The sequence below is a fragment of the Carassius auratus genome, chromosome 24, assembly GCF_003368295.1.
Source record: "Carassius auratus strain Wakin chromosome 24, ASM336829v1, whole genome shotgun sequence".
NCBI classification, from domain to species: domain Eukaryota; kingdom Metazoa; phylum Chordata; class Actinopteri; order Cypriniformes; family Cyprinidae; genus Carassius; species Carassius auratus.
Window position 1 is genome coordinate 4902124 of NC_039266.1, and position 27327 is coordinate 4929450.

Consider the following 27327-nt stretch of genomic DNA (forward strand, 5'->3'; position numbering starts at 1 on the left):
TTGTCTTTATTTTATTATTTTTTTATTAAAGTTAGACATTTGTGATGATGAATTAGCAATTTAGTACATTTAAAATAAATGAAGGTTACACTTTCTTTTAAGGTGTCATTTTTACAGTGTATTTATATATTTAAGTACTGAATAAGTAAGGGATAATCAATGGTTTAGAGTCCATTAAAGGATTTTAAATGCACAACGACGTGGAGGCAAAGAACCACCCAATGCAAAGTGCTTTTAAAATCCTTTAATGCAAGGCAAACTATTTATTATCCTGCTTATTCCATGGTTATTTGCAAAGTTATAGGCAAGTTAAAACTAGTATTGCTCTTTGCAGCACAATATTTGAATAAATGAGTAGAAATGACTTTTAAATAGGTAAAAATTATTTTCATCAGTTATGGCTCGTTATCTCTAGCATTCTGCCCACTTCAAATCAGACACAGAGATGAAATTTTGTGCATTAAGATCACATTTATTTGAAAGAATTATCGAGAGAGAGAAAGAGAGAGAAAGAGAGAGAGAGATGACAGTTGTGTGTGCGTTACCTGCATGCTGCGTCTGAACGTCTCTCTCTACAAACAATTAATTAGGCTACTTCAACAACAGGGATTATACACCTCGTTGCTAAGAAATATAATTTAGCGATCTAGTATCTAGGCTATTTTATTCATACAAATCGCAGGGAAGTGTTGAGAACAAGTTTATGTGTGATCTGCAATCTCTGAATCTCTCTCTCTCTCTGTGTGTATGCAAATTATGTGTGTGTGTTTGTGCAATTAAAGCAGAGCATTAATATAGAACGCTGATTAAACTGACTTGTTACTACCTATGCATGAAACGGTTTTACTGCATACCTGCCAACCAATCAGAATCCAGTATTCAGACAGACCATCAAATAATAAGAATAAACTACAAATACTTAATAAATGGTTAGGGTTAGGATTAGGGTTTGGCTTAGGGTTACTTGCATCTAATTATGCATAATTAATTGTAATTATAATAGTAAGTACATGTAATGTGTAACGAAGATACCTTTAGATAAAGTGTAACCTATTTATTCTTTATATGTATTAAATAACAGCACTAATTAAAATTCTTTACATCTGTTTTAATATGCAACTGGTAAATGTGCTATAAATGTGTTAATAAACAGTTATAAAAGCGTAGTCCCTTTAAGTACATTTAAGTGGCCTTTCATTTCATTCACATTTCATTATCTGCATAAACTTTCTTTTCTTTTAAATATACTTTAAAGATTTGAAGTATAAATGTTCATTTTTCTGTTGAAGAAACAAGAAGATAACTTGAAGACTATTTGTAACCAAACAATCGAACAGCACATTTACTTACACACCATTGAAAAAATACTAACTCAATGGCTTACTTCAACTATTTGGTTACCAACAGACACCATGCCACTGAAAGATTAAGAGAACAACAGCTGGTGGCTGTAGTGTTGAAGTTAAAAAATAAGAGACCTTGATAACACAGGCGAAAAGAAAATCATTTCAGAGGTGGAGAAAGTTATTACATTTTGATAAATAATAATAAAAAACTATTTGGGATAGTGTGCACCAAACATACATTGAGATTAAGGCAGACAATAATGTGAATTAAGAAAGTATGTCAGCTGTGATTTCATACTATTTTTTAAAAAAGTCAAATTTTTATGAGAAATGAATCATTGATGTTCAGTTTGTGTTGATAATGGATGGCTCACATTAACTGGCTGTCCTCATCATATGCAAGAACCTGCGTGACATCCCAGTCTCCTGATGTGATGGATTGCAGAGTATCTGTGCTGCTGTTGGGCTTTATGAAGAAAACATATTAAACAGACATCACTTATAATGAATGGAGCAAAGTTTTTTTGAATAAGAGAACAGTATGCTCATCAATACAATATTTAAACACATATTAAAAGAAGGTGTGTCATTTTACAAATTGAGAAGGAGCATTTCACAGTCTTCAGCTGATTTGCCCAGGATTGCCACCAGAGTCTGGTTGTAGGCACATGCCTTCTGTTGTGAATGTTGGGTGCCATGTGCTTTCTCCTGTCTATTTTCTGTCCCCTCCCATCTTGCCACCTCGTTATTGTTTCAGTGGGTTCACCTGTGTCTCCCTCATTACTCTCCTCATTTGCTCCCTATTTTTCTCTCCTTGTGTTTGCAGTCATGTGCTTCTTATGTTGCCGTATGTGGTCTAATTTCTGTGTGCTCCTTGTTTAAGGTTTATACCTAATTTATATCTAAAATATTGTAATGTAATGCTGGATAGAAAAAAAACACATTTGAAACTAATTATATAAGTTTCAATAATTTTTAATATATATATTTTTTTCATTGTATGCTCTGACTGGGTAATTTCTGTTCAAAGACTCTAAATTTTGATGTTCTTTTAATCTTGATGTTTCTGTTTTCATTTTTCCTGTTTATGTTTCCAAGGATGATCTCATTAGTTTCTCATTAATTAATCATCTATTCAACCATTTCTAGTCTAGTTCTAGATCTCATTAAGACCTGTGTTTTACAGTAGTTCAGTGATCGTCCTTTCTTGTCTTTATGTTGGTTATTTCTCCTGTTTCTGAGTGTTTTGTTTTTTGGAATTGTGCAATAAAGATACTGCTCAAAACTCACCTTTCATGAACCATCCATGAATCCTTTATATATGAAAATATATAATAAGCCTTCTATCAAAAAGATTAAAAAATACCCAATTGCTGAAGCATGTACCTGTGAGATGGACATGGAGATGTGGAAGAACTTCCCTCTTCCTCCCTGTGGGATTGCTCTGGTAAAAAACAACCTCAGACCGTCTTTAGAGAACAGCGGCTCTTCATTCTGTTTGAGAAATGTAACTCTAAATGATCATTATGCCACACTAGCACCATCATTACTGTCAACATTGTGAGGTTCTCCTCCCATGACAGTGTTTCATCATTTGATTGCTCTTCAGAGATTAATAATTACTGAATTATAAGACCTGTGGGAGCACTAGACAATGTGTTCGCACCACAGAGCGGTCATATTTCTCCAAGCAACACCAAAAATATCAAAACCATAACAACATATATTAGAATGTGAATTATTATGATAATGCTGCGCATATGTAATAGTGAGTCTGAGCCCTCAGGCTTATTTCTGCAGGAGTCGTATGATCCTTTATTCATGATATTGCAAAACATTTCATATGGCCACTTCCTTCCTCTGGCAAAAATAACAGACATGAAAAACTAATCAGGAAAAACAATATCAGCTCAAGCACAGCACTGTGGGGAATGTGATAAGACAAAACATCAAACGTCCTCGACTATTCAAAGCTGTTACCGTTGACAGACACTGACATCTCATAATTCTGTCTGGGTGGAGGAAGTTAATGCTCACCTGTCTGTGTAGCCACCCCTCACTTTCATCCTCATGTTTCTGAAAAAAATAAAAAATAAAAAATAACATGCAGTGAAACATCACAAGAGTGCAGAATCTAGATTTTGGCTATGTACAAAATGAACGGCTGCATATTTGGCATTCTGACAGAACTTAGGGCTGGTCTTAGTGCTAAAGACACTACTGGTAATTTAGTGATTCTGTTTAAAAAATACTTAAAAATAGAAAATAAAAAATTACTAAATTAAAAGGGTGGTTGATTGTGATTTCACTTTTTTAACATTAGTTTGTGTGTAATGTTGCTGTTTGAGCACAAGCAATATCTGCAAATATACGCTGCTGAAAGTTTAATGCAATTGGAGATATCTATATGGATATCTATAAAGAGATTAGTGTCAATTTCGTCACCTATTTTTTATTTACTCTTAGTATTAGTCTTGTGCCAAATGTCCTTGTTATTTTTAGTCATATTTAGTCATTCACATACCTTTTAGTGTTAGCTAAGTTTTAGTCGACTAAAAGTCTTTTAATTAATTTTAGTCTAGATTTAGTAAAAAAAAAATAAATAAATAAAAACAAGTATTTTTTTTTAATAACACATTATTACTGAGATTATTACTGATAAACATTTCAGTAAAAAAAAAAGTGTTTCACATATCTCAAACATTGGTTAAATGTCATAATTACCTGACAAAATACATTTCTTGAATGATTTTTGTTGAATGCAAATGTTAAACGTGTCTGGTTTTCAATTTCTGATTTAGGAGACACATTCGCAAATGATTAAACTGATCAATTTTTTTTTTTACTTTATTGATACTGCTTTTAATTGTAATGCAATGACCGGTCATCAGGACATTAGCTGTCATGTACAATAAAAGAGCCCGAGTAGTGACAGGAAATATAATTTAACACAAAAAGCCTGCCTAGACGTTGGACTTGCACTCAGGATGAATTCTTTCTACGCACACACTATTTTATTTCTTGATAACAGACCACTGCTAACTATAACACACAAGTATCGAGCCTCTTCCTTCGACCTAGCATGTCGTCGTCACTCGTGTTCGCTTCGGGTGTTGTGTGTTCAGCAGTTTTGTGTTGCAGCCACAGGCTGGCAGCAACAGGAGTATGAGACCTGTAACTTGAGCAACAGCGCGAAGCCGCGAACTCGTTCTGAATATTTTAAAGGCGTAACAGCTGATGAAAAATCAGAGATGATTTTAGACGTCTATTTTCGTCAACAATAATGCATGTTAATTTTGTCTTAGTCAGCGTTTTGGACAGTGGTGCAGTCTTGTCATCGTCTCATCTTAGTCATGAAAAAAAAAGGTAGTTGACGAACATATTTCGTCTCGTCTCGTCTGACGAAATTAACACTAAAAGAGATATCTGTCTTTTAAAATTATGGCAGTTAATACCTATAAAAATGGCTCGGAGGGACAACAGTGAGTTAAAAAATAAACCCCACCTCCAGGAACATGCAGCACAGGGGGTGAGGCCATGTTGTGTTGCTTTAGAGAAGAGAAAGAGAAAACTAGGGGTGCACGTAAAAATCTATTCATATATGAATCGCGAGTTTCAAAATCAATGTTCTAAAGCAGCAGTTCTCAGTCCTGTTCCTCACACTGTACATGCTCTGCATCTATCTCTCTATCATTGAGATCATCAGCTCAGCTCCAACAATACATAGCTATGAGAAGCATTAAACATGAACGCGCGTGTGGTTGCCATACTGTATTAAAGCTTTAATCCGGATAAAACCGTATGTTAAAACGTAACAGAAGCAGCATTTACAAATAACAGCGTATCTAAAAGTATGAGACAACAACAAACAAAAATAAACATACCATTAAAAGCCGTGCTTGCACAGGTTCTGCGACATTCTCTTCACTAATATTATCTGGGTCTCGAACTGAGAAGCAACATAGATAAAGCCAGTGTTTACAATACAACCAGAGCACATAAGTTAGGTTGAGGGGATGGACGTTTAGAAACACACTAGAGGCGGTTTAGCCAATCACAACTCATTAGACCAGCTAAACAATCTGAGCCCATTGCGTTTTTTTTGAGGGAGGGACTTCATAAAAGCAGGACGTGACCATCGTGTTTATAGGAGAAGGGACAGAGCGGTGTGGAATAAAGTTAAATAAATAAATAAAAATAAACATTTAAAAAATATCTATATCTATATCTATATATAAATGAGTGCTCGCAGTGATGCCAGATGTATGGCACTGCTGATGCAGCATCTCGTTCCCTGTGGGGGGAAACAGGGTTACATGCGTAATCTAGAGACGTTCCCTTCAGGAACTTGAGCTGAGTCGAAACGCTATGCGAAAGAGTATGACCACACAGCTAGACTTATAAATCTCTGCCTAGTGTGGAAGAGCAGAGCTAGGGCGAGAGAACAGAAGACCCCAGAGTGGCTCACCTATCGAGTCCATAGAACCTGACGAATGTAAGGGGCGTGTCCTGCATAGAGACATCTGCCAGAAAGAACTTGGAGACTGCCAGACTTCTAGTAGAATGAGCCCTGACCCCCAAGGGCAAGGGGAAATCAGAGGACTCATAAGCAATGCAAATGTAATCCACAATCCACCGACTGAGGGACTCTTTAGTAGCAGGAAGACCTCTCTTGGGGGACCCATAGCACACTTACAGTTGGTCCACCCTTCTCCACAGGGAAGCTCTGTGGACATATGCTCACATTGGACACACACAGATAAGATTCTGCAGGTCAGGCTGCCGAAAGGGAGGAGGTCAGAAGGCCTGTAGTACGACAGGCCATTGGATAGAGGAAGGATCTTTAGATACATACCTTGGTTAGAGAACTGCTTTGGCTAGACTGGGGGCAAATTCTAGGTAAGAAGGGGCCACTGAGAGGGCCTACAAATCCCCAACTCTCTATATGGGCGGTGGTGAACTATGTTCCCCCCACTTGAGAGAGGAGGTCCCTCCTGATATGATTCTCACATGGAGAGTTGTCGAGTAGGAACACCAGGTCAAAGAACCTTCCTCGGCCAGGCCAGAATGAGGTCACTAGCAGTAAACTGTGTACTTTCTACAGAATTCCCGGGAGCAGAGCGATCAGGGGAAAGGCATACAGACGAAAACCTTGGCTATGTCTGCACCATGGTATCCAGCCCCAGTGGAGCTGGATGAGTCAGAGAGAACCAGAGACGAGAGTGCAATGTCTCCTGAGTTGCAAACAGGTTCACCTTAGTCAAAAACTATCCATATCTGCTTCACCAACTCGGAGTAAAGCCTCTATTCCCTGGGTCTCGGTCCCTGCCTCGATAGAACTTCTGCTCCCATATTGAGATGCCCAGGGATTTTGACTGCTTTCAGCAAGAGGAGTTTCCCCTGGGACCACACAAGGAAGGACCTTCCTGGTGGTTGATGTAAGTGACCACCACTCAGTGACCAGCCATCTCTCACTCTTGCGACTAAAGTGAGGATTAAATCGATTCAAGCAGGAGACAGATGTCCCTGTATTGTGCTTGAATTCCAAACCACACCCAGATAAGTGGTTATCTGTAGTAGAGAAATCACACCTTACTTGGCATTTATCCTTAACCCGAGCCCTTTCATGTGAGTGAGAATGACATCTTGATGCCGAACTGCCATCTGCTCTGATTGAGCTAATATCAACCAATCGTCAATGTAGTTGAATATGCAGATGCCCTGGAGCCAGAGCAGCATCCACACACTTGGTGAAAGTGCGGGATGAGAGTGCAAGATGGAAGGGAAGAACTTGACACTGGTAAGCTTTGCCCCTAATAGCAAACCTCAGAAACTTCCTGTTTTGGGGAAGGATGGAGATATGGAAGTATGTGTCTTTTAGATCGACAGTGACAAACCAGTCCTCAGACCTGATCTGAAACAGAACTTGCTTGATTGTGAACATCCAAAACTTCAGTCACATGACTGAGCAGTTCAACTGACGCAGATCTAAAATACGATGCAATCCTCCATCCTTCTTTGGAATGATGAAGTACCGTCTGTAGAACCCGGATTCTCTTTTGAGAGGAGGGACCACCTCGATGGCCTCCTTCCTCAAGAGAGTTTTTACTTCTTGTTCCATTACCAGAGCCTACTCTGGGCCCACCCGAGCGGGAATAACCCGTAGAAACGAGGCTGAGGAGAACAGAACTGAATGAAGTAGCCTCTTTCTACAGTGTGCAAGACCCACTGAGACACACTTGGGCGGCAATGCCGGAGCCTTCAAGGATAATGCACTGGTGGACAGATAGCATACAAGCATCTGCTCAACCTGGGGCATCGCCCTGTAAACGTGATCATGGTTACTCATAACCATGATCACGTTAGTCATATATACTCATATACACGTTACTCATATATATATATATATATATATATATATATATATATTAGGGGTGTAACGGTTCACAAAATTCACGGTTCGGTTCGATACGATACACTGATGTCACGGTTCGGTTCGGTTCGGTTCGGTACGTTTTAGATACAGCAAAATGCAAAAACATCTCAACTTTTCAGAATGCCGCAAGCGCACCGCGGGTCATGTGACAAGAACTAACCAATCAGCTTCATCCTTTCCCATAACAACGTTGAAAACTCAGCCAAGATGAAGGAACAGCTGATCATAGTTGTATATGGATTGCAATTTTGAAATAAATTTAGTAGCAGAGCTACTGCAAGCGATTTTTAGAGCTGCAAATCCATTTATCCTTCGCTGAAATTTCCGCGTCTCATGGAGAGAGCACGTCATTGTTGCTTAGCAAAGACAGACGCCTCATGAGCGCTTCTGCCCGAGCGCTTTGGAAAGGAGGAGAAAGACGCGCTTAGCGTTTTCCATGCGTTTTTAGGAGCGATATGTGAACGGACCCTAAGGCGCTCGCTCACTCAGCACGCGCTGAAGGCTCATTGCAAAATGTCTAATGCATTTAACAGACCAGAAATATAAGATCCTAAAATAACCAACAGGTCTGGTGTTTGGGTGCACTTTGGATTCCCTGTAAGCTATAATACTGGTGTCTAAATGCTGCAGGCATAGTTTGTTGCGTGCATGTTTCTCCTTTTTTTCGTCTTTTCCCAGATACTGACACAATAAGGTGATGTCGGCGTAAATGAGTTGACATGTTTCAAGTATTCACGCTGGTGTTTTTTTTTTTTTTAAAGCAATGAAGCAACCGCGCGAAGCCCTCACTATATAGGATTTTAGAAAGAATGCAGAGCACTAGTTTAGTGTGCAAACATACCACAGTGTGGATTTCAGAAAGTGTGCAAAGACTTCACGTGCACACTTACCATAACATGGATTTACAAATAATGTTCTAAGGAGGGGCTCTCATGTCACTCTGATCGAGCAGCTCATAGATGGAATCATGCATCTCAAACAATATGTTTGAGAGTCATCTTCTTTTTCTAGTCTTTTAAACGCATTGGCCATTTTGCAACGAGCCTTCAGCGCGTACTGAGTGAGCGAGCGCCTGCTGAGTAGCCTAACATAAACATATAAGATGGTGTTTTTTTCTTCTTCGGGAGTGTCAGGGGCGTTGCCTGTTACGTCGTTTGGGTTATTGGGCTACCTTGTTGAACGCATATCATTATATTTCTCTTTTTTTTTTTCAAATATAATTAATTAGTCCAACGAACCGTTCGGTATGCATAATGCGTACCGCGTACCGAACCGAAAGCGTCGTACCGAACGGTTCAATACGAATACGCGTATCGTTACACCCCTAATATATATACATATATAAAAATGAGGAAAAAAGAGTGTTCTCAAATTCCAAAGACTTTGCAGTATGTCAGTAATACGCTGATATGAATAGCAATAGTGCACTTTAAAGACAGAGAGTAAAAAATAAACGCTCAGTGTTTCAGTGATCTGCAAAACTTCTAAATCTAACAATGTATTGGCAAATGGTTAATGATAGTGATTTACCTGTTTATGTGATTGACTTGCATTTTAGAGGGTCTTTTTTTTATTATTCAGTAAAACAGTAACACCACAGTGGAGTAAGCAATCAATAATACTGTGACCTGGCAACCTCCATCTATTAAAGCACTGTTCATGTGAATGCACGTCATTGGTTTTAAAAAAGGAAAATAATAAAACCTATAGAAATCTATAAACCTTAGAAACGGTCTCTTCACTGTACCACACATTTCCACCTTCCTTGCGGAGTGAAAAATGAACTTTACAGTGCACTTTGGAATATACTTCTCAAATCTAGGCATACCTTGGTGCAGACACCTGTTGTGGCCACACAGAGGGTCAGGATGGAAATATTCTGGGCTCGGTTCAACCAGTTTACAGCCAGTTTCGTGCTTGTGGCCCACTTCACCATCGTCACATAGTACTCGCTGTAATATAGATAAGAAATTATTCTGGCAGAATCACTATATCCAGTCACTGGGTTTGCAATGAATCTTTAAAATGTCTTTGAAGACTTTAAATGCCCATTCAAAAAATTAAGTATATATTTTTTTAGATTAGATTTGATGATATGTTCAGGTAGGGATATGTAATATATCAATACCATATATCTTACAGGATGATATTTTTGTCATATCAGGTGATATTGGATATTCAGCTGTACACTCTAGTGTACTTCAAAACTTAAATTACCTTTGTTTTACCTTAGTATTTATTTAAATATATAATAATAATAATAATAATACATTATTATTTACTTAATTTTCAGCAAATCTCTACATGAATATCAATTCCCCGCCATAACAAAAAAAAAAGAAACCACTGCCCCTAGTATGTTATGGTGATAAATAAATAAATAAATGAGATGGGAGGAAAATATTCATTTGAATCCTTTTTCATTTGCTCGCTTTTCTTTTTTTTCTTTTTTTACTGAACTATAGAGCTTAATATATAGAGCTTGAAATATGGGGCTTAACCATGACTTAAATTAGAAGATGACGAGATGACAACAAGGTCAATACACTAACTGTGAACAATAAACAATAACTGTGAACATATCAACATGTAATATTGTTGGCAATAAAAGACAAGACTAATATGTATTTAAAAAAAATAAAAACTATACCAAAATCTCTTATTTTCATCAAAAGAAAAGAGACAAAATATTATTGCAGACTGCTGTACAAGCATATACTACAAAAGCTTTTATGTGTGCAGTTGAAATATGTTCTTTATTATGGAAACCATGTGTGAGTTGACACTCTATTGATTTGTTTTTATTGGTGAAAGTGCAATCCCTGTGAATCCTTAAAAATAAAACAATTCTCAAATTACAAAAATCATTGCCATTATAATTTTGAGCAAAAAATTAATAAAAATAAAAATAAATAAATCACCACCAACAACAAAAACAGCAACAACAACAACACAAAAAAAATATATAATCAATTTACCCATTATTCAGCATTAAGTAAATGTGATTTTTCATTTACCAAAACTATACAAAAATGCTCATCTATTTATGGGCAGATTTATTAACAGCTTGCACCACTGCAAACAGTCTTTTGGTATTAAAATAGTACTGTCAGGATTTACTAAATGCCTGCGGTGAAGAATTAGTGCTGAAAAGGCACGCTTGACAAATTACTGGTACTTGTGCTATTATTTAACACCCCAATAAAAGCATGCTTAAAGAATGCTCTAATTTGTGCTGGTCTTGGTATTTTGCAAAAAAAAAAAAAAAAAAAAAGGTTATTTTGGAAAATATCTGGCTGCGTCTGTGTTCTTTAATATGCCCATTGTAAGTTAATCACCAGAATAATAACAACCCCTGCACTTTTATGGAATTACACTTTAACGCTAATTTGTCCTGTTTAGTAAATCTAGCCCTTATTCGAATAAAACTAGGCTGAACAAAAACAGGACAAGGCTGACTAACAAAAAAGTACATTTGACTCAGGACTAAACCTAAGGGCCTTATTTTAATGATCTGCGTGCATGGTCTGAAGCGCAAGGCACAGGTGAACTCAGGGTGTGTCCGGATCCACTTAGTTTAACGACAGAAAAACAGTCAGCATGCCTGGTGCATGGTCTAAATGGGTTATCCCTATTCTCTTAAACCTCGACCGAACGCATTATGATAGATCTATAGAAAGAAAACATGAGAATGGCTAAACCTGAAGTGCTATAAAAAAATAAAAATAAAAATAAATAAATAAATAAATAACACTAAATAACTAAAATTATTTTAAGGTACTTAATGATATGTTGCCATACGGCAACAGCATACAATAGTGGATCTAACTTAGAATAAGTGTAAGTTCACTTATAGTTTATATTTTTCCTCAGAAATGTTGTGTTGATTCAATTGTTGCTATTATAAGCTTTAACACAGTACTTAATATTGATACCTTATACATACTTTCCAAAAAACCCAAATTCTTTTTTTGCTGAATAATGATATATATAGACATTTTTTTTTCATGAATATTATTTAAATTTAAATGTATACATTTAAAATAAATATTATACTGTATATCATGTATCATAAAACATGAAAACCTAAAACACTGCAGTTCATGAAAATTCAGCATTACGCAATCTTATGAGAGGAAGACTATGAACATGAGCAACCCCCCAATAATCCTTGAAAGATCAACTTTTTTATGCATGAAACTTCACAAAGCAGTTTATTCATCTGCAGGAAGAGCCAATTCGGCCCTTTTCTTCATTACATTGCCATAGAATATGGCCATGCTCACTGATGTAATGTTACCTGTGTTCATATTTAATCAAAAGTAAAACTGCCATTTAAATATGATTATATCCATAATACAAATTCCATTAACATAAGACTATTCAACATTATATCACTAGTATTAATGCTGTTATTGTTACAGCTTAACAGATTACAGCTGACCTTGCTAGCTAGCCAATGGCATTCCACTATTGCACAGTGTTGCTAACTGGCAACAAATATTTTGAGCAATTTACCAAAAACTTATTTTATAAAAACTTTTTTGAGAGGAGAATATGTCATCATAACAGTGATGTTTTAAATTTTTTTTGTGTGTGGAAGTGACAGTCTTATCCTTGCTTTCAGCAACTACCATCAAGAGATGACAGTCTGTCAGAAATTACGCAACAGAAAAAAAAAAAAACTGCATGTCATGTGACTAATCAAATCAAATCATTGGCTAAACTAAGGTCTTTTTCTAAAAAAAAAAAATGAGAATGTTCTCTTAAAGAGACAACAGCGAGGAAATGAACACAAAGAGCATGTACCCATATGACCACACCATGCGGTAGAGGGTTTTAATGAGAAATGGGTGTGTTTTGGCCATAACATTCTATTTTGGGCTATTTACATGGCGGAATTTGCAAGTGCAAAGAAGAAACACATCCAGAGATGAAACTGAGCTGCTTGTGCGAAAGCAAATAGGCAGCCTAGCTCTGATACATGCAACGGCTATGTAGGCATATTTATATTTATGTAGCCTACACGATAATAATCGTTAACATTGTATTCATTTCATTTGTAATATTTGGCATGTTTATTTCCTGCTGTGTGTCCATGTGTGTGTGATACATGTACTGTACATGTGTTATGGAACAGCCTATAGATGCATATTACTAAAGCACTCTTTAAATAACAAAAAATAAATACAAAATACTGCACCATTGACTTGAGACCAGGTTTTAGCTGGTCAATAGCACAGTCTATTTAAGTTACCTCAATATAGCAACACGCCAACAATGTGCCTGAACACACCCCATTTTCAGACCAGCACACCCATGAGCGCACAAATGGGCGTAAATGCATTTGCAATTTAAATAATGTGGCCCAGGACATGAAAATTATGAAAATAAACTGCGTTGGGCTGAAACTAGCAAAAAACTGTTGCTCCGCACATGGCACTGCATCGCGCCGGATGAATAATAGGGCCCAATTACTAATTTAAAAGACTAATTCTAAATTAAAAATGGCAGACAAAAAAATTAATAAATAAAATAACACTAGGAGAGTCAGCCCACCCTATTCTTTGGTCCTCTGGTCTTCTCATCTCAACGGTGTGTAGAGGGCCATTGAGATTCACCACATAAAGAGAGATGATGGGATTTTCCTCTCCTGCCTGGAAGAAAAACGTTCAAGCATAGCATATTATCATCTTCAGCACTATATCCTCATGTTTACGGTCGTGCATAATCTTTTACCTTGGGGTAATGGTATTGTCTTGCTGTAGGGTAGATGGAGCCGGTGAAAATGGGGATCTCCATTTTGGGAACCAGCGTGTCGTTGATGGTCGCATACGCGAGCCTGGCCCCATCAGGAGACCACCAGTGTGCGATGTGGGACTTAAAGATCTCCGCTGTGCAAGAAAGATTCAGGAATTTCTCTTAGTCATATTTCACAGTGGTTCAATCAGTCGAATAATTGCAGGAATAGTAAAAAGTAATCATCCATAACACAGGGTCTCTCAGGTCTCATTCCAGCTACATCCACACACACACACACACACTCCACACTTTCCTATCTTCATTCGGATACAGCTGATGCACCTGGCCACAGTTAAGAGCATTTCTCCATAACCACCTGTTCCTGTATGAATCTTTGCTTCTCTCACACATAGGCAGCGTGGAAGGATCTGGCCCATAAATCACAGGGCGGACTGTAATCTCAGCGGGACCGGCGAGAGTGAGTGCCGGCCCTCTCCATCAAGTGCCCCTTCTCTTCTACAATCGCAGACAAAAAAAAAAAAGCAATTTCTGGATGCCACCAAAGGCTGCGGAAATAGGGTCTGACCCCTCTTCCTGTGCTCAACTGGGCAAGAAGTTGCATGTTCAGTAGAGTTCTGTTCACTTCATCACATAGAGAGTGAGTGAGTGAATGTGCTCAAAGAGCTTATTTTGACATCTGAGGATTTTGACAGGTATTAATAGTTAGACAATATTTATATATTTCCATTTTTGTTTTCATTTTTTCTTTCGTGTTAATATGCATATGTTATGGGAATAAGTACGGTTTATGGTCAGTGTAACAGAAATGAATCGAACCAGACAAATTAAAGAGTCTATCAAAGCTGTGTGTTGAAACACGAGCCGAATTCCTCAGGAAGTCATAAATCAGTTCTAGTGCCACAAGAACCAAGCAAGATGACCAACCAACTTGTTCACACAACAGCTTTCAACACTAACACCACTAGAACAATTATTGACAATTTCAATTCAAAGAAGAGAAATTTGGTGTCAAATGTGTTGTTCGTAAGGGAAATGCAACGCTGGACATCACATGGAAACCCAGGAGATCAAGTTAAACACTTCATTGACTTCCCCCACCCAGCAGAACCAGACTGAAATTCCTAAGGGGGAAGGGCTTTAAACCTTTGTTCTCCACAGAAGTCTTTGTCATGAGAATGGCAAAGAAACTGCTTTTGTACAGATATATGGACCAGAATGAACTCAAAAAGACTTATAAATGAATCAGTCCATCGCATCACTCCATATTCATTTATGTGTAACCCACACATTTGACTATCATGTTATAATCACTTATTGTGCATGTTTTTTTTAATAACTATGGCATAGCTTAACGATTCATAATTGTGTTTGGTATGTGTGTGATCGAATCTTCTTGCTTGAATTAGTACAGACAATAATTTATTTGTCCCATGTATCATATTCGTGTTATAGGAATCATGTCCAAAATTAGACCCTGCAAGGCAGGAAAATTCGGACCACATGCTTGGTAAGATAAACATATGATTTATGATACCCCCGAGCCAAGACAATATCTGATTGGTCAAGACAACATTTGAGGTGTGGCCAACAGTCCAGTTTAAATACTTGGGACACCATAAAATCTTGGCTTTTAGTCTCTAGCTATGCTGCTGCTATCAGTCATGCCAGTTTCTAGTCTCTAGCTATGCTTCTGCTAGCTTGTAGCTTCTAGCCATGCTGTTTAGTCATCACTGTTCTTTGAGCGCGGTTCCAGCGTGCTTCGGCCTGCACGCCTGCTGCTACTCAGTCACGATGAGAAGCAACCCAACCTTGTCTCGTCAAACTTTATTTCTTTTCTTTTCCATTTGAGAGTTTTGTGTTCTGAGTTAAGTTTTGTAACGTCGACCTCGTCTGCGCGTTTCAACTCCAACCAGCCACACAACTCCAGCTTCAGCCAACGCCCCACCACGGGCTTCCCAAGACATCACTTTACCTCCAGACTGTGACCTTTACTGGTGTATCTAATATAATTTTAACCTCACTGAGGAACTCAATGCGAGCGTTAATTAAGTGATTGATGGTTGCTCATCTCTATGCAATTTAACGTATTGCTGTAAACTTGGGATTCCACATTTCCATTCTCTTAAACTAATTTTTCCCTAACTTTCGATCTTCCTGTAACTTGTGTGAATGTGTGTGTGCGTGCGTTTATGTGTTAGATTAGTTTATATGTCTTAGATTTATCTAATAAAGCCTTATTCATATTGAAAAGAGAAGTATCTTGTGTTTTGTGCTTACAAGTTAATGTCTTAAACTGCCGATCTTGTTACTGTGCTAATTGATAGTGTTTCACTATAGTTTGGATATTAGTATCCAGCGCAGATTTGATGTTAAACGGCTCTTTCACTGAATCGCAGGGCTTCTCAGTGATCAGCCGTGAAACAGTGATTCTGTTCAAATTCCCTTTAAAATCTTAAATGATTCCTTTTGAGCTAAATTGACCTGTTTCCGTTACATCAGTAAGAATTGATATTAATTTATACTGACTATGTATTTAAGTTGTGTATTTTCAAACTACTTTTATTTGTAGCAGATATTTGGGAAATATTACATCTGTTTTAATATTGCATACTGTAAGTTCAGGCCAAAAAACCCTTAATGGCCCAATTCATTTCTGAATGTTGGCTTCAAAGCCTATACAATTTTGACTTTTCAAGTAACACTTTAGTATAGGGACCAATCCAATTATCACTATTAACTAGTTGATTATTAGCATGCCTATTATTAACATATTGTACATACTTTAGCACAAATTCTGCATGACCATAATCTACATACTTAATTCTTCCTAATATCTAAACTTAAAGGGATACTCCACCCAAAAATGTAATTTTTGTTATTAATCACTAACCCCCGTGTATCGAATTTACTCAACAATTTGACTCCTCTGTGTCTGTCTGCATCACCGTAGTGTCATTTTGGAGAACATTTACTGAACGCAAGCAGTGTACGCTCTTCTGTATCAGCCGCACTGCACAGATGCGCTGTTTTCGTTCAAGTAGAAAACGTAGAAAACATATCCTTGTGTCGTGGCTGACACAGAATAGCATACACAGTTTGCATTCAGCGGATGTTCTCCAAATTGACACTACAGTGATGCAGAGATACACAGGGGAGATTAATTGTTTAATAAAATTGTTATCTTTGTATACAGAAATTATTCTTATCACTTTATAAAATTCAGATTGAACCACCGATGACAGATGGGCTATGTTTTATACTTTTCTGGACCTTGACAGTGTAATTGACTTTGCAGTGAATGGCACAGTCACAAGCCTCCCGGTTTTCAGTAAAAATTTCTTAAATATCCTTCTGAAGACGAACAAAGCTTTTACTGGTTTGGAACGACATGGGGGTAAGTGATTTATGACCCAATTTTCATTTTGGGGTGGATTAACCCTTTAACAACTACATTACTAACTATTTATAACCTGACAAAAGTCATAGTCAATGGTTTTTTAATGGCGAGTATTGGACCTTAAAATAAAGTCTGACCTCTTTTCAGTCAGTAAGAAGGCTTCTTAGAAGTAATATACATATATAACAAAACATCCGGATCCTTGTTTGCCTACCATCTTGCCTAATGAGATGCCTGGATAATTCACTGCCAATGTTATCCAACAATCCTGTTAGGGGTCCATATAGTTTTGAAAACATTTTTGGGTGAGCTATCCATCTAATGTCACTGAGGACAATAACTGCATCAGAATGCAGCACAGATGTATCCTTCACTGCAAATAATATCCCACAATCCTGTGCATTTCGAGTCCATATGCCATTCATCGGAAAACATTTTGATTCATATTTTTTTGGTTGAACTAGCTCCTTAATGCCATTGAGGACAATAACTGCATCAGCAGCTGAGAGTTTCAATAACATATTTTAATGCCTAGAGAGCATGATGTGGATATTTTAGAGTAAATGCTTGTGACTATCATGGGAGCTTTTCAGTGAATCTGATCATTACAGAGATGCTGACTCGTGGATGAACCTAACCAAGCCTGCCGCAGACATCTCTGTACAAAACAGCAAAAATGACTCTCATTAGGCGCAAGATGTCAGAAACCCTGCAAACGTCTCTCTCATTGCTGTTTTCTGTGTCCCTCTGTGCCCTTTCTTTTGCCAAACACACACTCACATTCTCAGTAGTGCGCCAGGAAACTTGTTGGGCTGGTGATTGCTCACACAGGGCAGAGTTGAATGACGGATGAAACAGGAGTGTGTGTTTTTAGAGCTGGAGGACAGTAAAGCCCTGTCTAGCACACACACAGTCTTCTCCCACTTGTCCTTCTTTAATCAGAGGACACAGCTATGGAATGGGGGAAAATGAGCTGATAGTTTAGGCCATACAACTTTACTGTTTAAACCCAGCATCTCCATTATCCATTTTTTCTCTCCATCCATCCATCCATCCATCATCTTCCGCTTATCCGGGGCCGGGTCGCGGGGGCAACAGTCTAAGCAGAGACGCCCAGACTTCCCTCTCCCTAGCCACTTCCTCCAGCTCTTCCGGGGGGACCCCGAGGCGTTCCCAGGCCAGCCGGGAGACATAGTCCCTCCAGCGTGTCCTAGGTCTTCCCCGGGGCCTCCTCCCGGTGAGACGTGCCTGGAACACCTCCCTGGGAAGGCGTCCAGGAGGCATCCGAAATAGATGCCCGAGCCACCTCAGCTGGCTCCTCTCGATGTGGAGGAGCAACGGCTCTACTCTGAGCTCCTCCCGAGTGACCGAGCTTCTCACCCTATCTCTAAGGGAGCGCCCAGCCACCCGACGGAGAAAGCTCATTTCGGCCGCCTGTATCCGGGATCTTGTCCTTTCAGTCATGACCCACAGCTCATGACCATAGGTGAGAGTAGGAACGTAGATTGACCGGTAAATCGAGAGCTTTGCCTTACAGCTCAGCTCCTTCTTCACCACGACAGACCGGTACAGCGACCGCATTACTGCAGAAGCTGCACCGATCCGTCTGTCAATCTCACGTTCCATCCTTCCCTCACTCGTGAACAAGACTCCAAGATACCTGAACTCCTCCACTTGAGGCAGGAACTCTCCACCAACCTGAAGTGGGCAATCCACCCTTTTCCGACTGAGAACCATGGCCTCGGACTTGGAGGTGCTGATTCTCATCCCAGCCGATTCACACTCGGCTGCAAACCGTCCCAATGCACACTGAAGGTCCTGGTCTGAGGATGCCAACACGACAACATCATCCGCAAAAAGCAGCGACGAAATCGTATGGTCCCCAAACCGGACACTCTCCGGTCCTTGGCTGCGCCTAGAAATTCTGTCCATAAAAATCATGAACAGAACCGGTGACAAAGGGCAGCCCTGCCGGAGTCCAACATGCACCGGGAACAGGTCTGACTTATTGCCGGCAATGCGAACCAAGCTCTTGCTCCGGTCGTACAGGGACCGAACAGCCCTAAGTAGGGAGCCGCCGACCCCATACTCCCGGAGCACCCTCCACAGGATGTCGCGAGGAACACGGTCGAATGCCTTCTCCAAGTCCACAAAACACATGTGGACTGGTTGGGCAAACTCCCATGAACCCTCCAGCACCCTGGAAAGGGTATAGAGCTGGTCCAGTGTTCCACGACCGGGACGAAAACCACACTGTTCCTCCTGGATTCGAGGTTCCACTATCGGCCGAATTCTCCTCTCCAGTACCCTGGCATAGACTTTCCCAGGGAGGCTGAGAAGTGTGATCCCCCTATAGTTGGAACACACTCTCCGGTCCCCCTTCTTGAAAAGAGGGACCACCACCCCGGTCTGCCAGTCCAGAGGTACTGTCCCCAACCGCCATGCGATGTTGCAGAGGCGTGCCAGCCAAGACAGCCCCACAACATCCAGAGACTTGAGGTACTCGGGGCGGATCTCGTCCACCCCCGGTGCCTTGCCACCGAGGAGCTTTTTAACTACCTCGATGACTTCAGCCCGGGTGATAGACGAGTGCCCCTCCGAGTCCCCAGCCACTGCTTCCTCAACGGAACACAAGTCGGTGGGATTGAGAAGATCCTCGAAGTATTCCTTCCACCGCCCGACGATATCCCCAGTTGAGGTCAACAGGTGCCCATCTCTACTGTAAACAGTGTTGGTAGGGCACTGCTTCCCCCTCCTGAGGCGTCGAACAGTTTGCCAGAATCTCTTCGAGGCCAACCGATAGTCCTTCTCCATGGCCTCACCGAACTCCTCCCAGGCCCGAGTTTTTGCCTCCACGACTACCCGGGCTGCAGTCCGCTTGGCCTGCCGGTACCTGTCAGCTGCCTCCGGAGTCCCACAAGCCATCCAGGCCCGATAGGACTCCTTCTTCAGCTTGACAGCATCCCTTACTTCCGGTGTCCACCACCGGGTTCGGGGATTGCCGCCTCGACAGGCACCGGAGACCTTACGGCCACAGCTCCGAGCAGCCGCAGCGACAATGGAGGTGGAGAACATGGTCCACTCGGACTCAATATCTCCAGACTCCCTCGGGATCCGGTCGAAGCTCTGCCGGAGGTGGGAGTTGAAGATCTCTCTGACAGGGGGCTCGGCCAAACGTTCCCAACAGACCCTCACAGTACGTTTGGGTCTGCCGAGTCTGTCCAGCTTTCTCCCCCGCCATCGGATCCAACTCACCACCAGGTGGTGATCAGTTGACAGCTCCGCCCCTCTCTTCACCCGAGTGTCCAAGACATATGGCCGAAGGTCTGATGACACGACCACAAAGTCGATCATCGACCTCCGGCCAAGGGTGTCCTGGTGCCACGTGCACTGATGGACACCCTTATGCTTGGAGGGGCGTGATTGGAAGGAACGGCCCCCCTGACCTGAACCCGAGCGGTGTTCTGTTATTGGATTTCTGTGCTGACCACGGTTTGTCCATAACGAACACCATTTTTTCTCTCCCATTATCCAAAACAAAAACAAGAACAACATCTACTAAACCTGGTAAACATTTTAGTATTGCAGTGAATGTGAATGGAGTGACACATTTTAAATATTTTAACTTAATGCAATTCTTGCCATTTTTTTTTTCTCTCAGAATTGCAAGTTTATAACATTGAATTCGGTCACACTTTATTGTATGATGCACTTCTTGCTATTAACAAGCCATTAACTATGACTGTGCCTCAATAAACTCCTAATTTTCTGAAAAGCGAGGTGTACGCTGATTGGCCCGCCATCCAGTGCATTGTGATTGGCTGAATGCTTCAAGCATGTGACTGAAATGTTATGCCCCTAAACACTATGATGCCGTGTGTGCCTGACGGATAGGATAAAATGACAGGACACCTGTGCGATGAGACAAAACCAATAAAACCCATTACAATCAAGGCATTTGTTGAATCCAGTGAGGACATAATTTAAATAAAGTTATACTGTGTTTTTTATGCATTGTTTTGTGTATCATGCTGCATTTACATAAAACCATGTCTGCATTTCTGATTTGAGAAAGGACAAAGAAACAAGCTCTACCAGTTACTCTACACTGCTCAAAACTCATGTTTGAATCATCAGTGGCAAATCCTTTAACGTTACACATGTAAACGTACTTACAGACTGTGTGTCAGAAGCGCCAGACTGTCCTTGCAAAGTTAAACCTGCCCCACTTTATAGAAACAGACACCAGCACTGTAGGCTACTCTCCCAGGAAACAGTCCTTGTCCTCTGCAAAATTCGCAGCACACATCTGAATAATTGTGTTGGCCCGTTCTGGAACAGTGTTGTAAATACAACTTAACCATTGATTTCTACTTTTGTCCTCTTTTGGAAGACCAAACTAAGTAGTTTCAACTTCACAACGAAACACAGCGTCTCCACAACATGGCTCTGGTTGGCAACAGTGAGAATAAAAGTTAGGCCTTTGCATGAACATTTGGGCGGCGTTATACAAATCTCCCCACATCATGATGTAGACGTGGGGGTGTGTTAGAATGAGCCATTTTAGGTAGGAGTGGTTGACTCTTAGCTTTTATAAAGAATATCTCTTTGGATTTGAGACTTTAGTCTTAGCAACTTTACAGATTCTTTACAGAAAGCTTGTAACACTCCAAAGAGAAAGGACAAATTGAAATGGCATCATATGACTTTTTTAATAGTGAGAATTGGTCCCTATACTAAAGTGTTACCTAGAATTATGATTGTATTTCTCACAATTACAAATCTTGCAATTTTGTATTAGCATCTTGCAATTTTTTAAAAATTGCTAATTTGCATCTCACAATGTGAGTTTACACATTCCTCTTATCGGCAAGACATATCAGCATCATTTTTCATATAGTGCCGATGCCGATATTTACATTTAATGAACAACATTCTTACATGTTTGGAACGACATGAGGTTGAGTAATTAATGAAAGGATTTTCAAGTTTGGGTGAACTATCCCTTTAAATATTAACTTATTCATAATACACCAACTCACTTTTCTTTCTTTTTTTCCTCTCTGGGTGCAAATATGTTTCTTAGATTGCAAAAGCAGTTGTCTTGCCCTTTTCCCCTGGACGCACACTTCAGTTAAATATACTCAGACAATCTACAAATAGAGTACATATGTCCTCTTTAGAGTCTGCTGATTTCTGCTTTACATTGATCATACTGCACCAATGAGAGATCAATGAAACCGCTCCGTTGTTCACGTTCCACACTTCAGCACATGTCTTTCTATGTCTGTGAGCAGCACATTTCTAAGATTCTCATTTAAATTCAAAAGAGTCCTAACAAACATGACTTTAGCGTTGTTCATCACCTTCATTGGATTGATCAGGGTAATAACAGGCTTCTAACAAACCATTAGCAACTTAATTAGCTGGAGTTCACTGAGAAGATAATTCAATGAGGGTAAAGGCCTGTGGAGGTCTGATCAGCTCCGCTGGAGCATGTGAACACAATCACTCAACTAAAGCCATTTGTCATTTCAAACGCTACTACATCTTAGCGCAGCATTTCTGGTTTGGCTTCTTTTAAAAAAGAAACAACCGATGTCCTTACTATTTTTGGTAGCGCTCCAGCTGTGCTACACTTCAGGACCTCTGCCAGTTAAAAACTCAAAGCGCTCCTGCTGCTGCAGTCACACAGGAGAAATTATACTGTGAACCAGACGACTAGTCGACCGTCCTGACCATCCCTACAGTGCCAAACTCATGAGAGCACACTGTTCAATTTTAGCCTGAGAACTGCATTAATTAACACTACACTTCTTTTGGGAGATGTGCAGAATATGAGTAGAGAATATCTCTCAGCTGCAAATTGGAGGGTGTTGAAAGAGGGCTAGTCATTTTTGTGGACCACAAAAACTATACGATTAGTCTCTCCTGTGATACAGAGGTGTGTAAAACCCACTGTCCTCATTAGCAGCTAATGGAAAGGACTGTTTTGTTTTACACTCTGTATGACACAGAGACGTGCGTTTTTCTAACAGGTCTGTTTGCAGCAGTGAGAGGAGAGACTAAATCAAGGGTGCAATGCTTCTACCATTGCTACATTGTTATTAATAATTTTGTTGTAATTTTATTTTATTTTTTTCAAATAAGTGCACATTTTCCAGTAACAGGATTAGTACATAGCATGGTAAATCAATGATTTTAAAACATTTTGCAACTAAATAATTAGGTAAATGCTGCTGTTAATCATTAGCGTAAACTGAAGTGTTTTATGGTTTTATCAGTGGTAATATTTAATATTATATTTACTGTTAATAAATGTGATTCATGCTGTAATCCCGAGATCATGATTCACAAGAAATAAATATAATCTAATACTTGTACTCTACAGTTGTAAGGTTTAGGCTTAATATATATTTCTTCTTCTTCTTATTATTATTATTATTATCATTATTATTATTATTATTATTTAAGAAACCTTTGTTCACCAAAGCTGTGTTTATTTGATCAAAATAATAATAATAAATTAATATAACATGATAATAAAAAAATAAATTTCAATCAATACAGTAAAACACATTATGATCTATTGTTACAATCAAAAATAATTGTTTATTATTTGAATAAATCTTTAAATGTGAAAGAAAAGCTGTAATTTCAGCAACTACTATTTCAGTTTTTAGTGTCACACGGTCCTTTCTGAAATCATTTTATAAACTGATTTGCTGCTCAAACTTTTCCATTATTAATGTTAAAAATAGTTGTGATGCTATCTTTTTCTTTTCTTTTTTTTACTTTTAAGATTCCTTGAAGAACAGAAAGTAAGTTTAAAACTTCTGCAACATTACAAATGTCTTTCCTGACACTTTTGATCAATTGCATCCTTGCCGAATAAAACCAAACATTAATTTCAAACAAACCAACAAACAGTGGTGTCTATTTAAACAGTTAAGCCCTTTAAATACGAGTTTTCTTAACTCTGTTACCAATGCAGGTCAGTGTAATAGCTCACTTCAGCAGGGGGCAGTAGAGAGCCTTAGTCAGAGTTGCATTCTAAGCGCTGTAATGACACCTCAGGATATGACTGTTATAAGAAGCTGTTCACACATGATCGTGTGTTCTTAAAACCAGCCTCTGAGATGCTGAATAACGGGATGCAAGTCAGATGACAAAAGAGATGATATTAAAGTACATGAATCTTTAATAAAAATTGCTTCATTTCAGCTACAGACATCGCAGACTGTTTCAACCAAAACATAAGACCATATGAGGACAGCCAACTGCAACGAGTACTGAAATCAAAACCATAATAAATAATTCCCAATTAATGGTGAAGTTTGGCTTGAATGGCAGGCTTGTACGAGGGATTGTGGGATTGACAGTAATGCAAAGCAGGTTGTGAGAGAGTCAAAACATCAGAAAATGCTGAACTGCAGTGAAAAGTGAGATGTGCTGGGCAGCAGCATACTGCTGTGAGGTGTAGGGAGGTCTGTCAAAAACGTCTCAAAATCTGTCGGGAGTGCTGGAGCTTCTGCTAGATTTAGTGCTTAAAGGAATGGTTCACCCAAAAAAGAAAATCAGCTGAAAATGTACTCACCCTCAGGCTATGCAAGATGTAGATGAGTTTGTTACTTTATATGCACAGATTTAGAGAAATTTAGCATTACATCGCTTCCTCACCATTGGATCATTTACGGTGAATGGGTGCCGTCAGAATGAGAGTCCAACAGCTGATAAAAACATCATAATAATCCACAAGTAACCCACACCACTCCAAACCATTATTTCATTGTGAAGTGAAAAGCTGCTTGTTCGTATTAAACAAATCCATTATTAAGTCATTTTTAACTTTACACTGTTGTTTGTGGCTACAAGTGCTCTATCCATTATTTCCTCTAGTTGTCTTATCTGAATCAGGAGAGAAATATGCGCAGATCAAGAACTGTTTACCAGTGAAAACAGTCCTAAACAAATATGTTGGTCAATTTTAATTTGAGAGGGCATCAGGGGGTGTCTTTTTTTTTTACTGGAGGAAGCGTTATTATGCATTATGACTGGAAACAATGGTATACAAATAAAATGCCTTGATGGATTTGTTTCTTACAACCTTTCACTTCACAAGACAGTCATGTGAATTACTTGTGGATTATTGTGAAGGAGTTTATCAGCTGTTTGGACTCTCATTCTGACGGCACCCATTAATCATTCAACCATTCAATTTATCCAATGAAAATAAAAACGAACTCATCAACATCTTCTAAATTTACAGCAAAGTTTCATTTTTTGTTGAAACATTCCATTAAAATTACACCATTATGAAAAAGTAACCCTAAGCCAACCTACACATTTTACGTTTCAGATATCTAAAACGTTCTCCAATAAGATACATATTAAAGGGCTAAATCTTCTAAACACTCAAGTTCATGAACTGACAAAATTAGGAGGTCCGCTGTACATATTAGAGACTGCATTGTTCCTTAAAAATTCACTGGAGAAATAAATTTTCTGGATTATAATTACAAACAGCATATTAGCTAGTTTTGTCTTAATTGTTTTCATTTAATGTGGTTAGACACCACAGTGTCATGCGCTAGCTGCAAAAACATACAATATCCATTCTTTCAAATACAGGACATTTCAAATAACAAGAACAGGTCATTTGATTTATTACTCTTTTAATTTAAAAGATTCTATTTAAAATATAAACTCTGCCAAATTGTTCTAGGGGAGTGTCTCAAACACCAACATTTCTTCATTGCGAATAACTTTGAGTAGGCTCCTAAATCGTTTTATTATTTTTGATATTTCAAAATAAAACAAAAATCAGGCTTCTCTTCACTTTAAATGTTTCTATGAAGTCTGCACTGCTGCAGGTTGGGCAAGAGGACAGGAGTAATTTGTGAGCAAATTTCTGAATCATAAAACGGCAAATAAGACATCCTACGATCTTGCAAACACGCAGAAGCAAATGCTACAAGGATGCAAGAAGTGCACCTCACTGCGAGCTTCTTGCAGGGTTCATTTCATGATCTTCATTACAGCAGACGTGGTCTGCCACAGCAAGAACTACACGCGGTTCACTGATTATGCGGGGGTAATTAAAACTCAGCATTGATTATGCAGACTGATTGAGGTAATTAATATCCTCTCGACGAAGTGATGAACTACTCTAAGAAAGCACACTCACAACAATGCAACAGTCTACATTCTTGATCTCCAAATTACGGAAAGGGGAATGTGTAGGGGTGCAGTTGATTAGAACACTTTCCTCATAATAACTTTCAGCCACATTCAAATCATATTAAGTAAATGAACACTGTGGATCGTTCGACTTTAATGCAACTCCATACAGCTGGAAGAATTAAACTGCTCTTATAATGATGGATATGGGTTGTTTTAGACTTTTTTTGGTTGGCATGGGTAATCTGAATTAACATACATTAACCTTTCCCAAAGCACATCAGGGAACTCCATATCCAGAAGGGTCCAGCAGGCATAAACTCCATCGTCAATGAATGCATGGCCACCTGTTCTCCTCCAAACACAGAACAGACTCTAGATTTGTATTCAACAGCCTCAGACTGCACAAAGCTTGACGATTCATTAATCATTCAGAGGATCTGCGGGTGAACTCGACGGCTATAAGCCATTCACATGAACAATGACTGACAAAACCCATGGACAGGAAGTCAAGGACAGTTCAGAGAGGCTTCATGGGGCACATGTAAACTTAATTGAACAGGTTGGATCACTATGTGTGCAACACAGACTGAAAAAAGAGATCTGAGATTTGGAGTCCTGGGGCTCTATCACAGAAATTACTTCAGTATCCTATCCTATTTTTTTAATAACCATGGTAATTTCATTTATTCAAATCTTAAGTCCAGAGTCAAGACAGGAAGTTTGTGTATTACAGCCTCTGGAGTGTAGAGTTCTCTGCCTGCCCTGGATTACCTCTGTTGTAGCGTCCCATTTGGATACTGTATGCTTCTGGCCTGGACTCACACAACCTAGTCTCATGGCAAATATGTACCTCTGGATACTTTTCTGCAACACCGGTATTACGTGCCTTACTGAACATTTCATCGCAATTTCAAGAGAAATGAAAACTTGCTAAAGTGGTGCTAAAACATGGGTTTAATACGTGAACCCTGGCGCGTTTTTATTACGTTTATCTAGTACGTATTGCTGTGTTTTTATTACGTCGCTTCTGGTATATATTGCGGTGGTTCAGAATTCAAATACACATGTCACATGGGATTCGAACTGGAGCGCCTTGCTTATGAAGTCCATTTCTGTACTCCGTGAGCTACCGAACAAACCTACCGCCTCTGAAAACCCATAGATATGAAGCTGGATATGTGCGATGCTAACGTTCAAAAGCA

General features: G+C 39.3%; 1 protein-coding gene across 4 annotated transcripts in view; it reads right to left on the reverse strand.

Moving 5' to 3' along the window:
- Positions 1-27327, reverse strand: part of dpp6a (dipeptidyl-peptidase 6a) — a 345025-nt gene that overhangs the window by 19755 nt on the left and 297943 nt on the right. For all 4 annotated transcript variants that reach the window (XM_026200773.1, XM_026200772.1, XM_026200774.1 and 1 more), the window contains 6 exons: positions 13522-13676; positions 13342-13439; positions 9611-9734; positions 3384-3422; positions 2733-2840; positions 1721-1812 (listed from right to left, as the gene is read on the reverse strand). In XM_026200773.1, coding sequence (XP_026056558.1) covers positions 1721-1812; positions 2733-2840; positions 3384-3422; positions 9611-9734; positions 13342-13439; positions 13522-13676 — 616 coding nt within the window. The remainder of the gene's footprint in view (positions 1-1720; positions 1813-2732; positions 2841-3383; positions 3423-9610; positions 9735-13341; positions 13440-13521; positions 13677-27327) is intronic.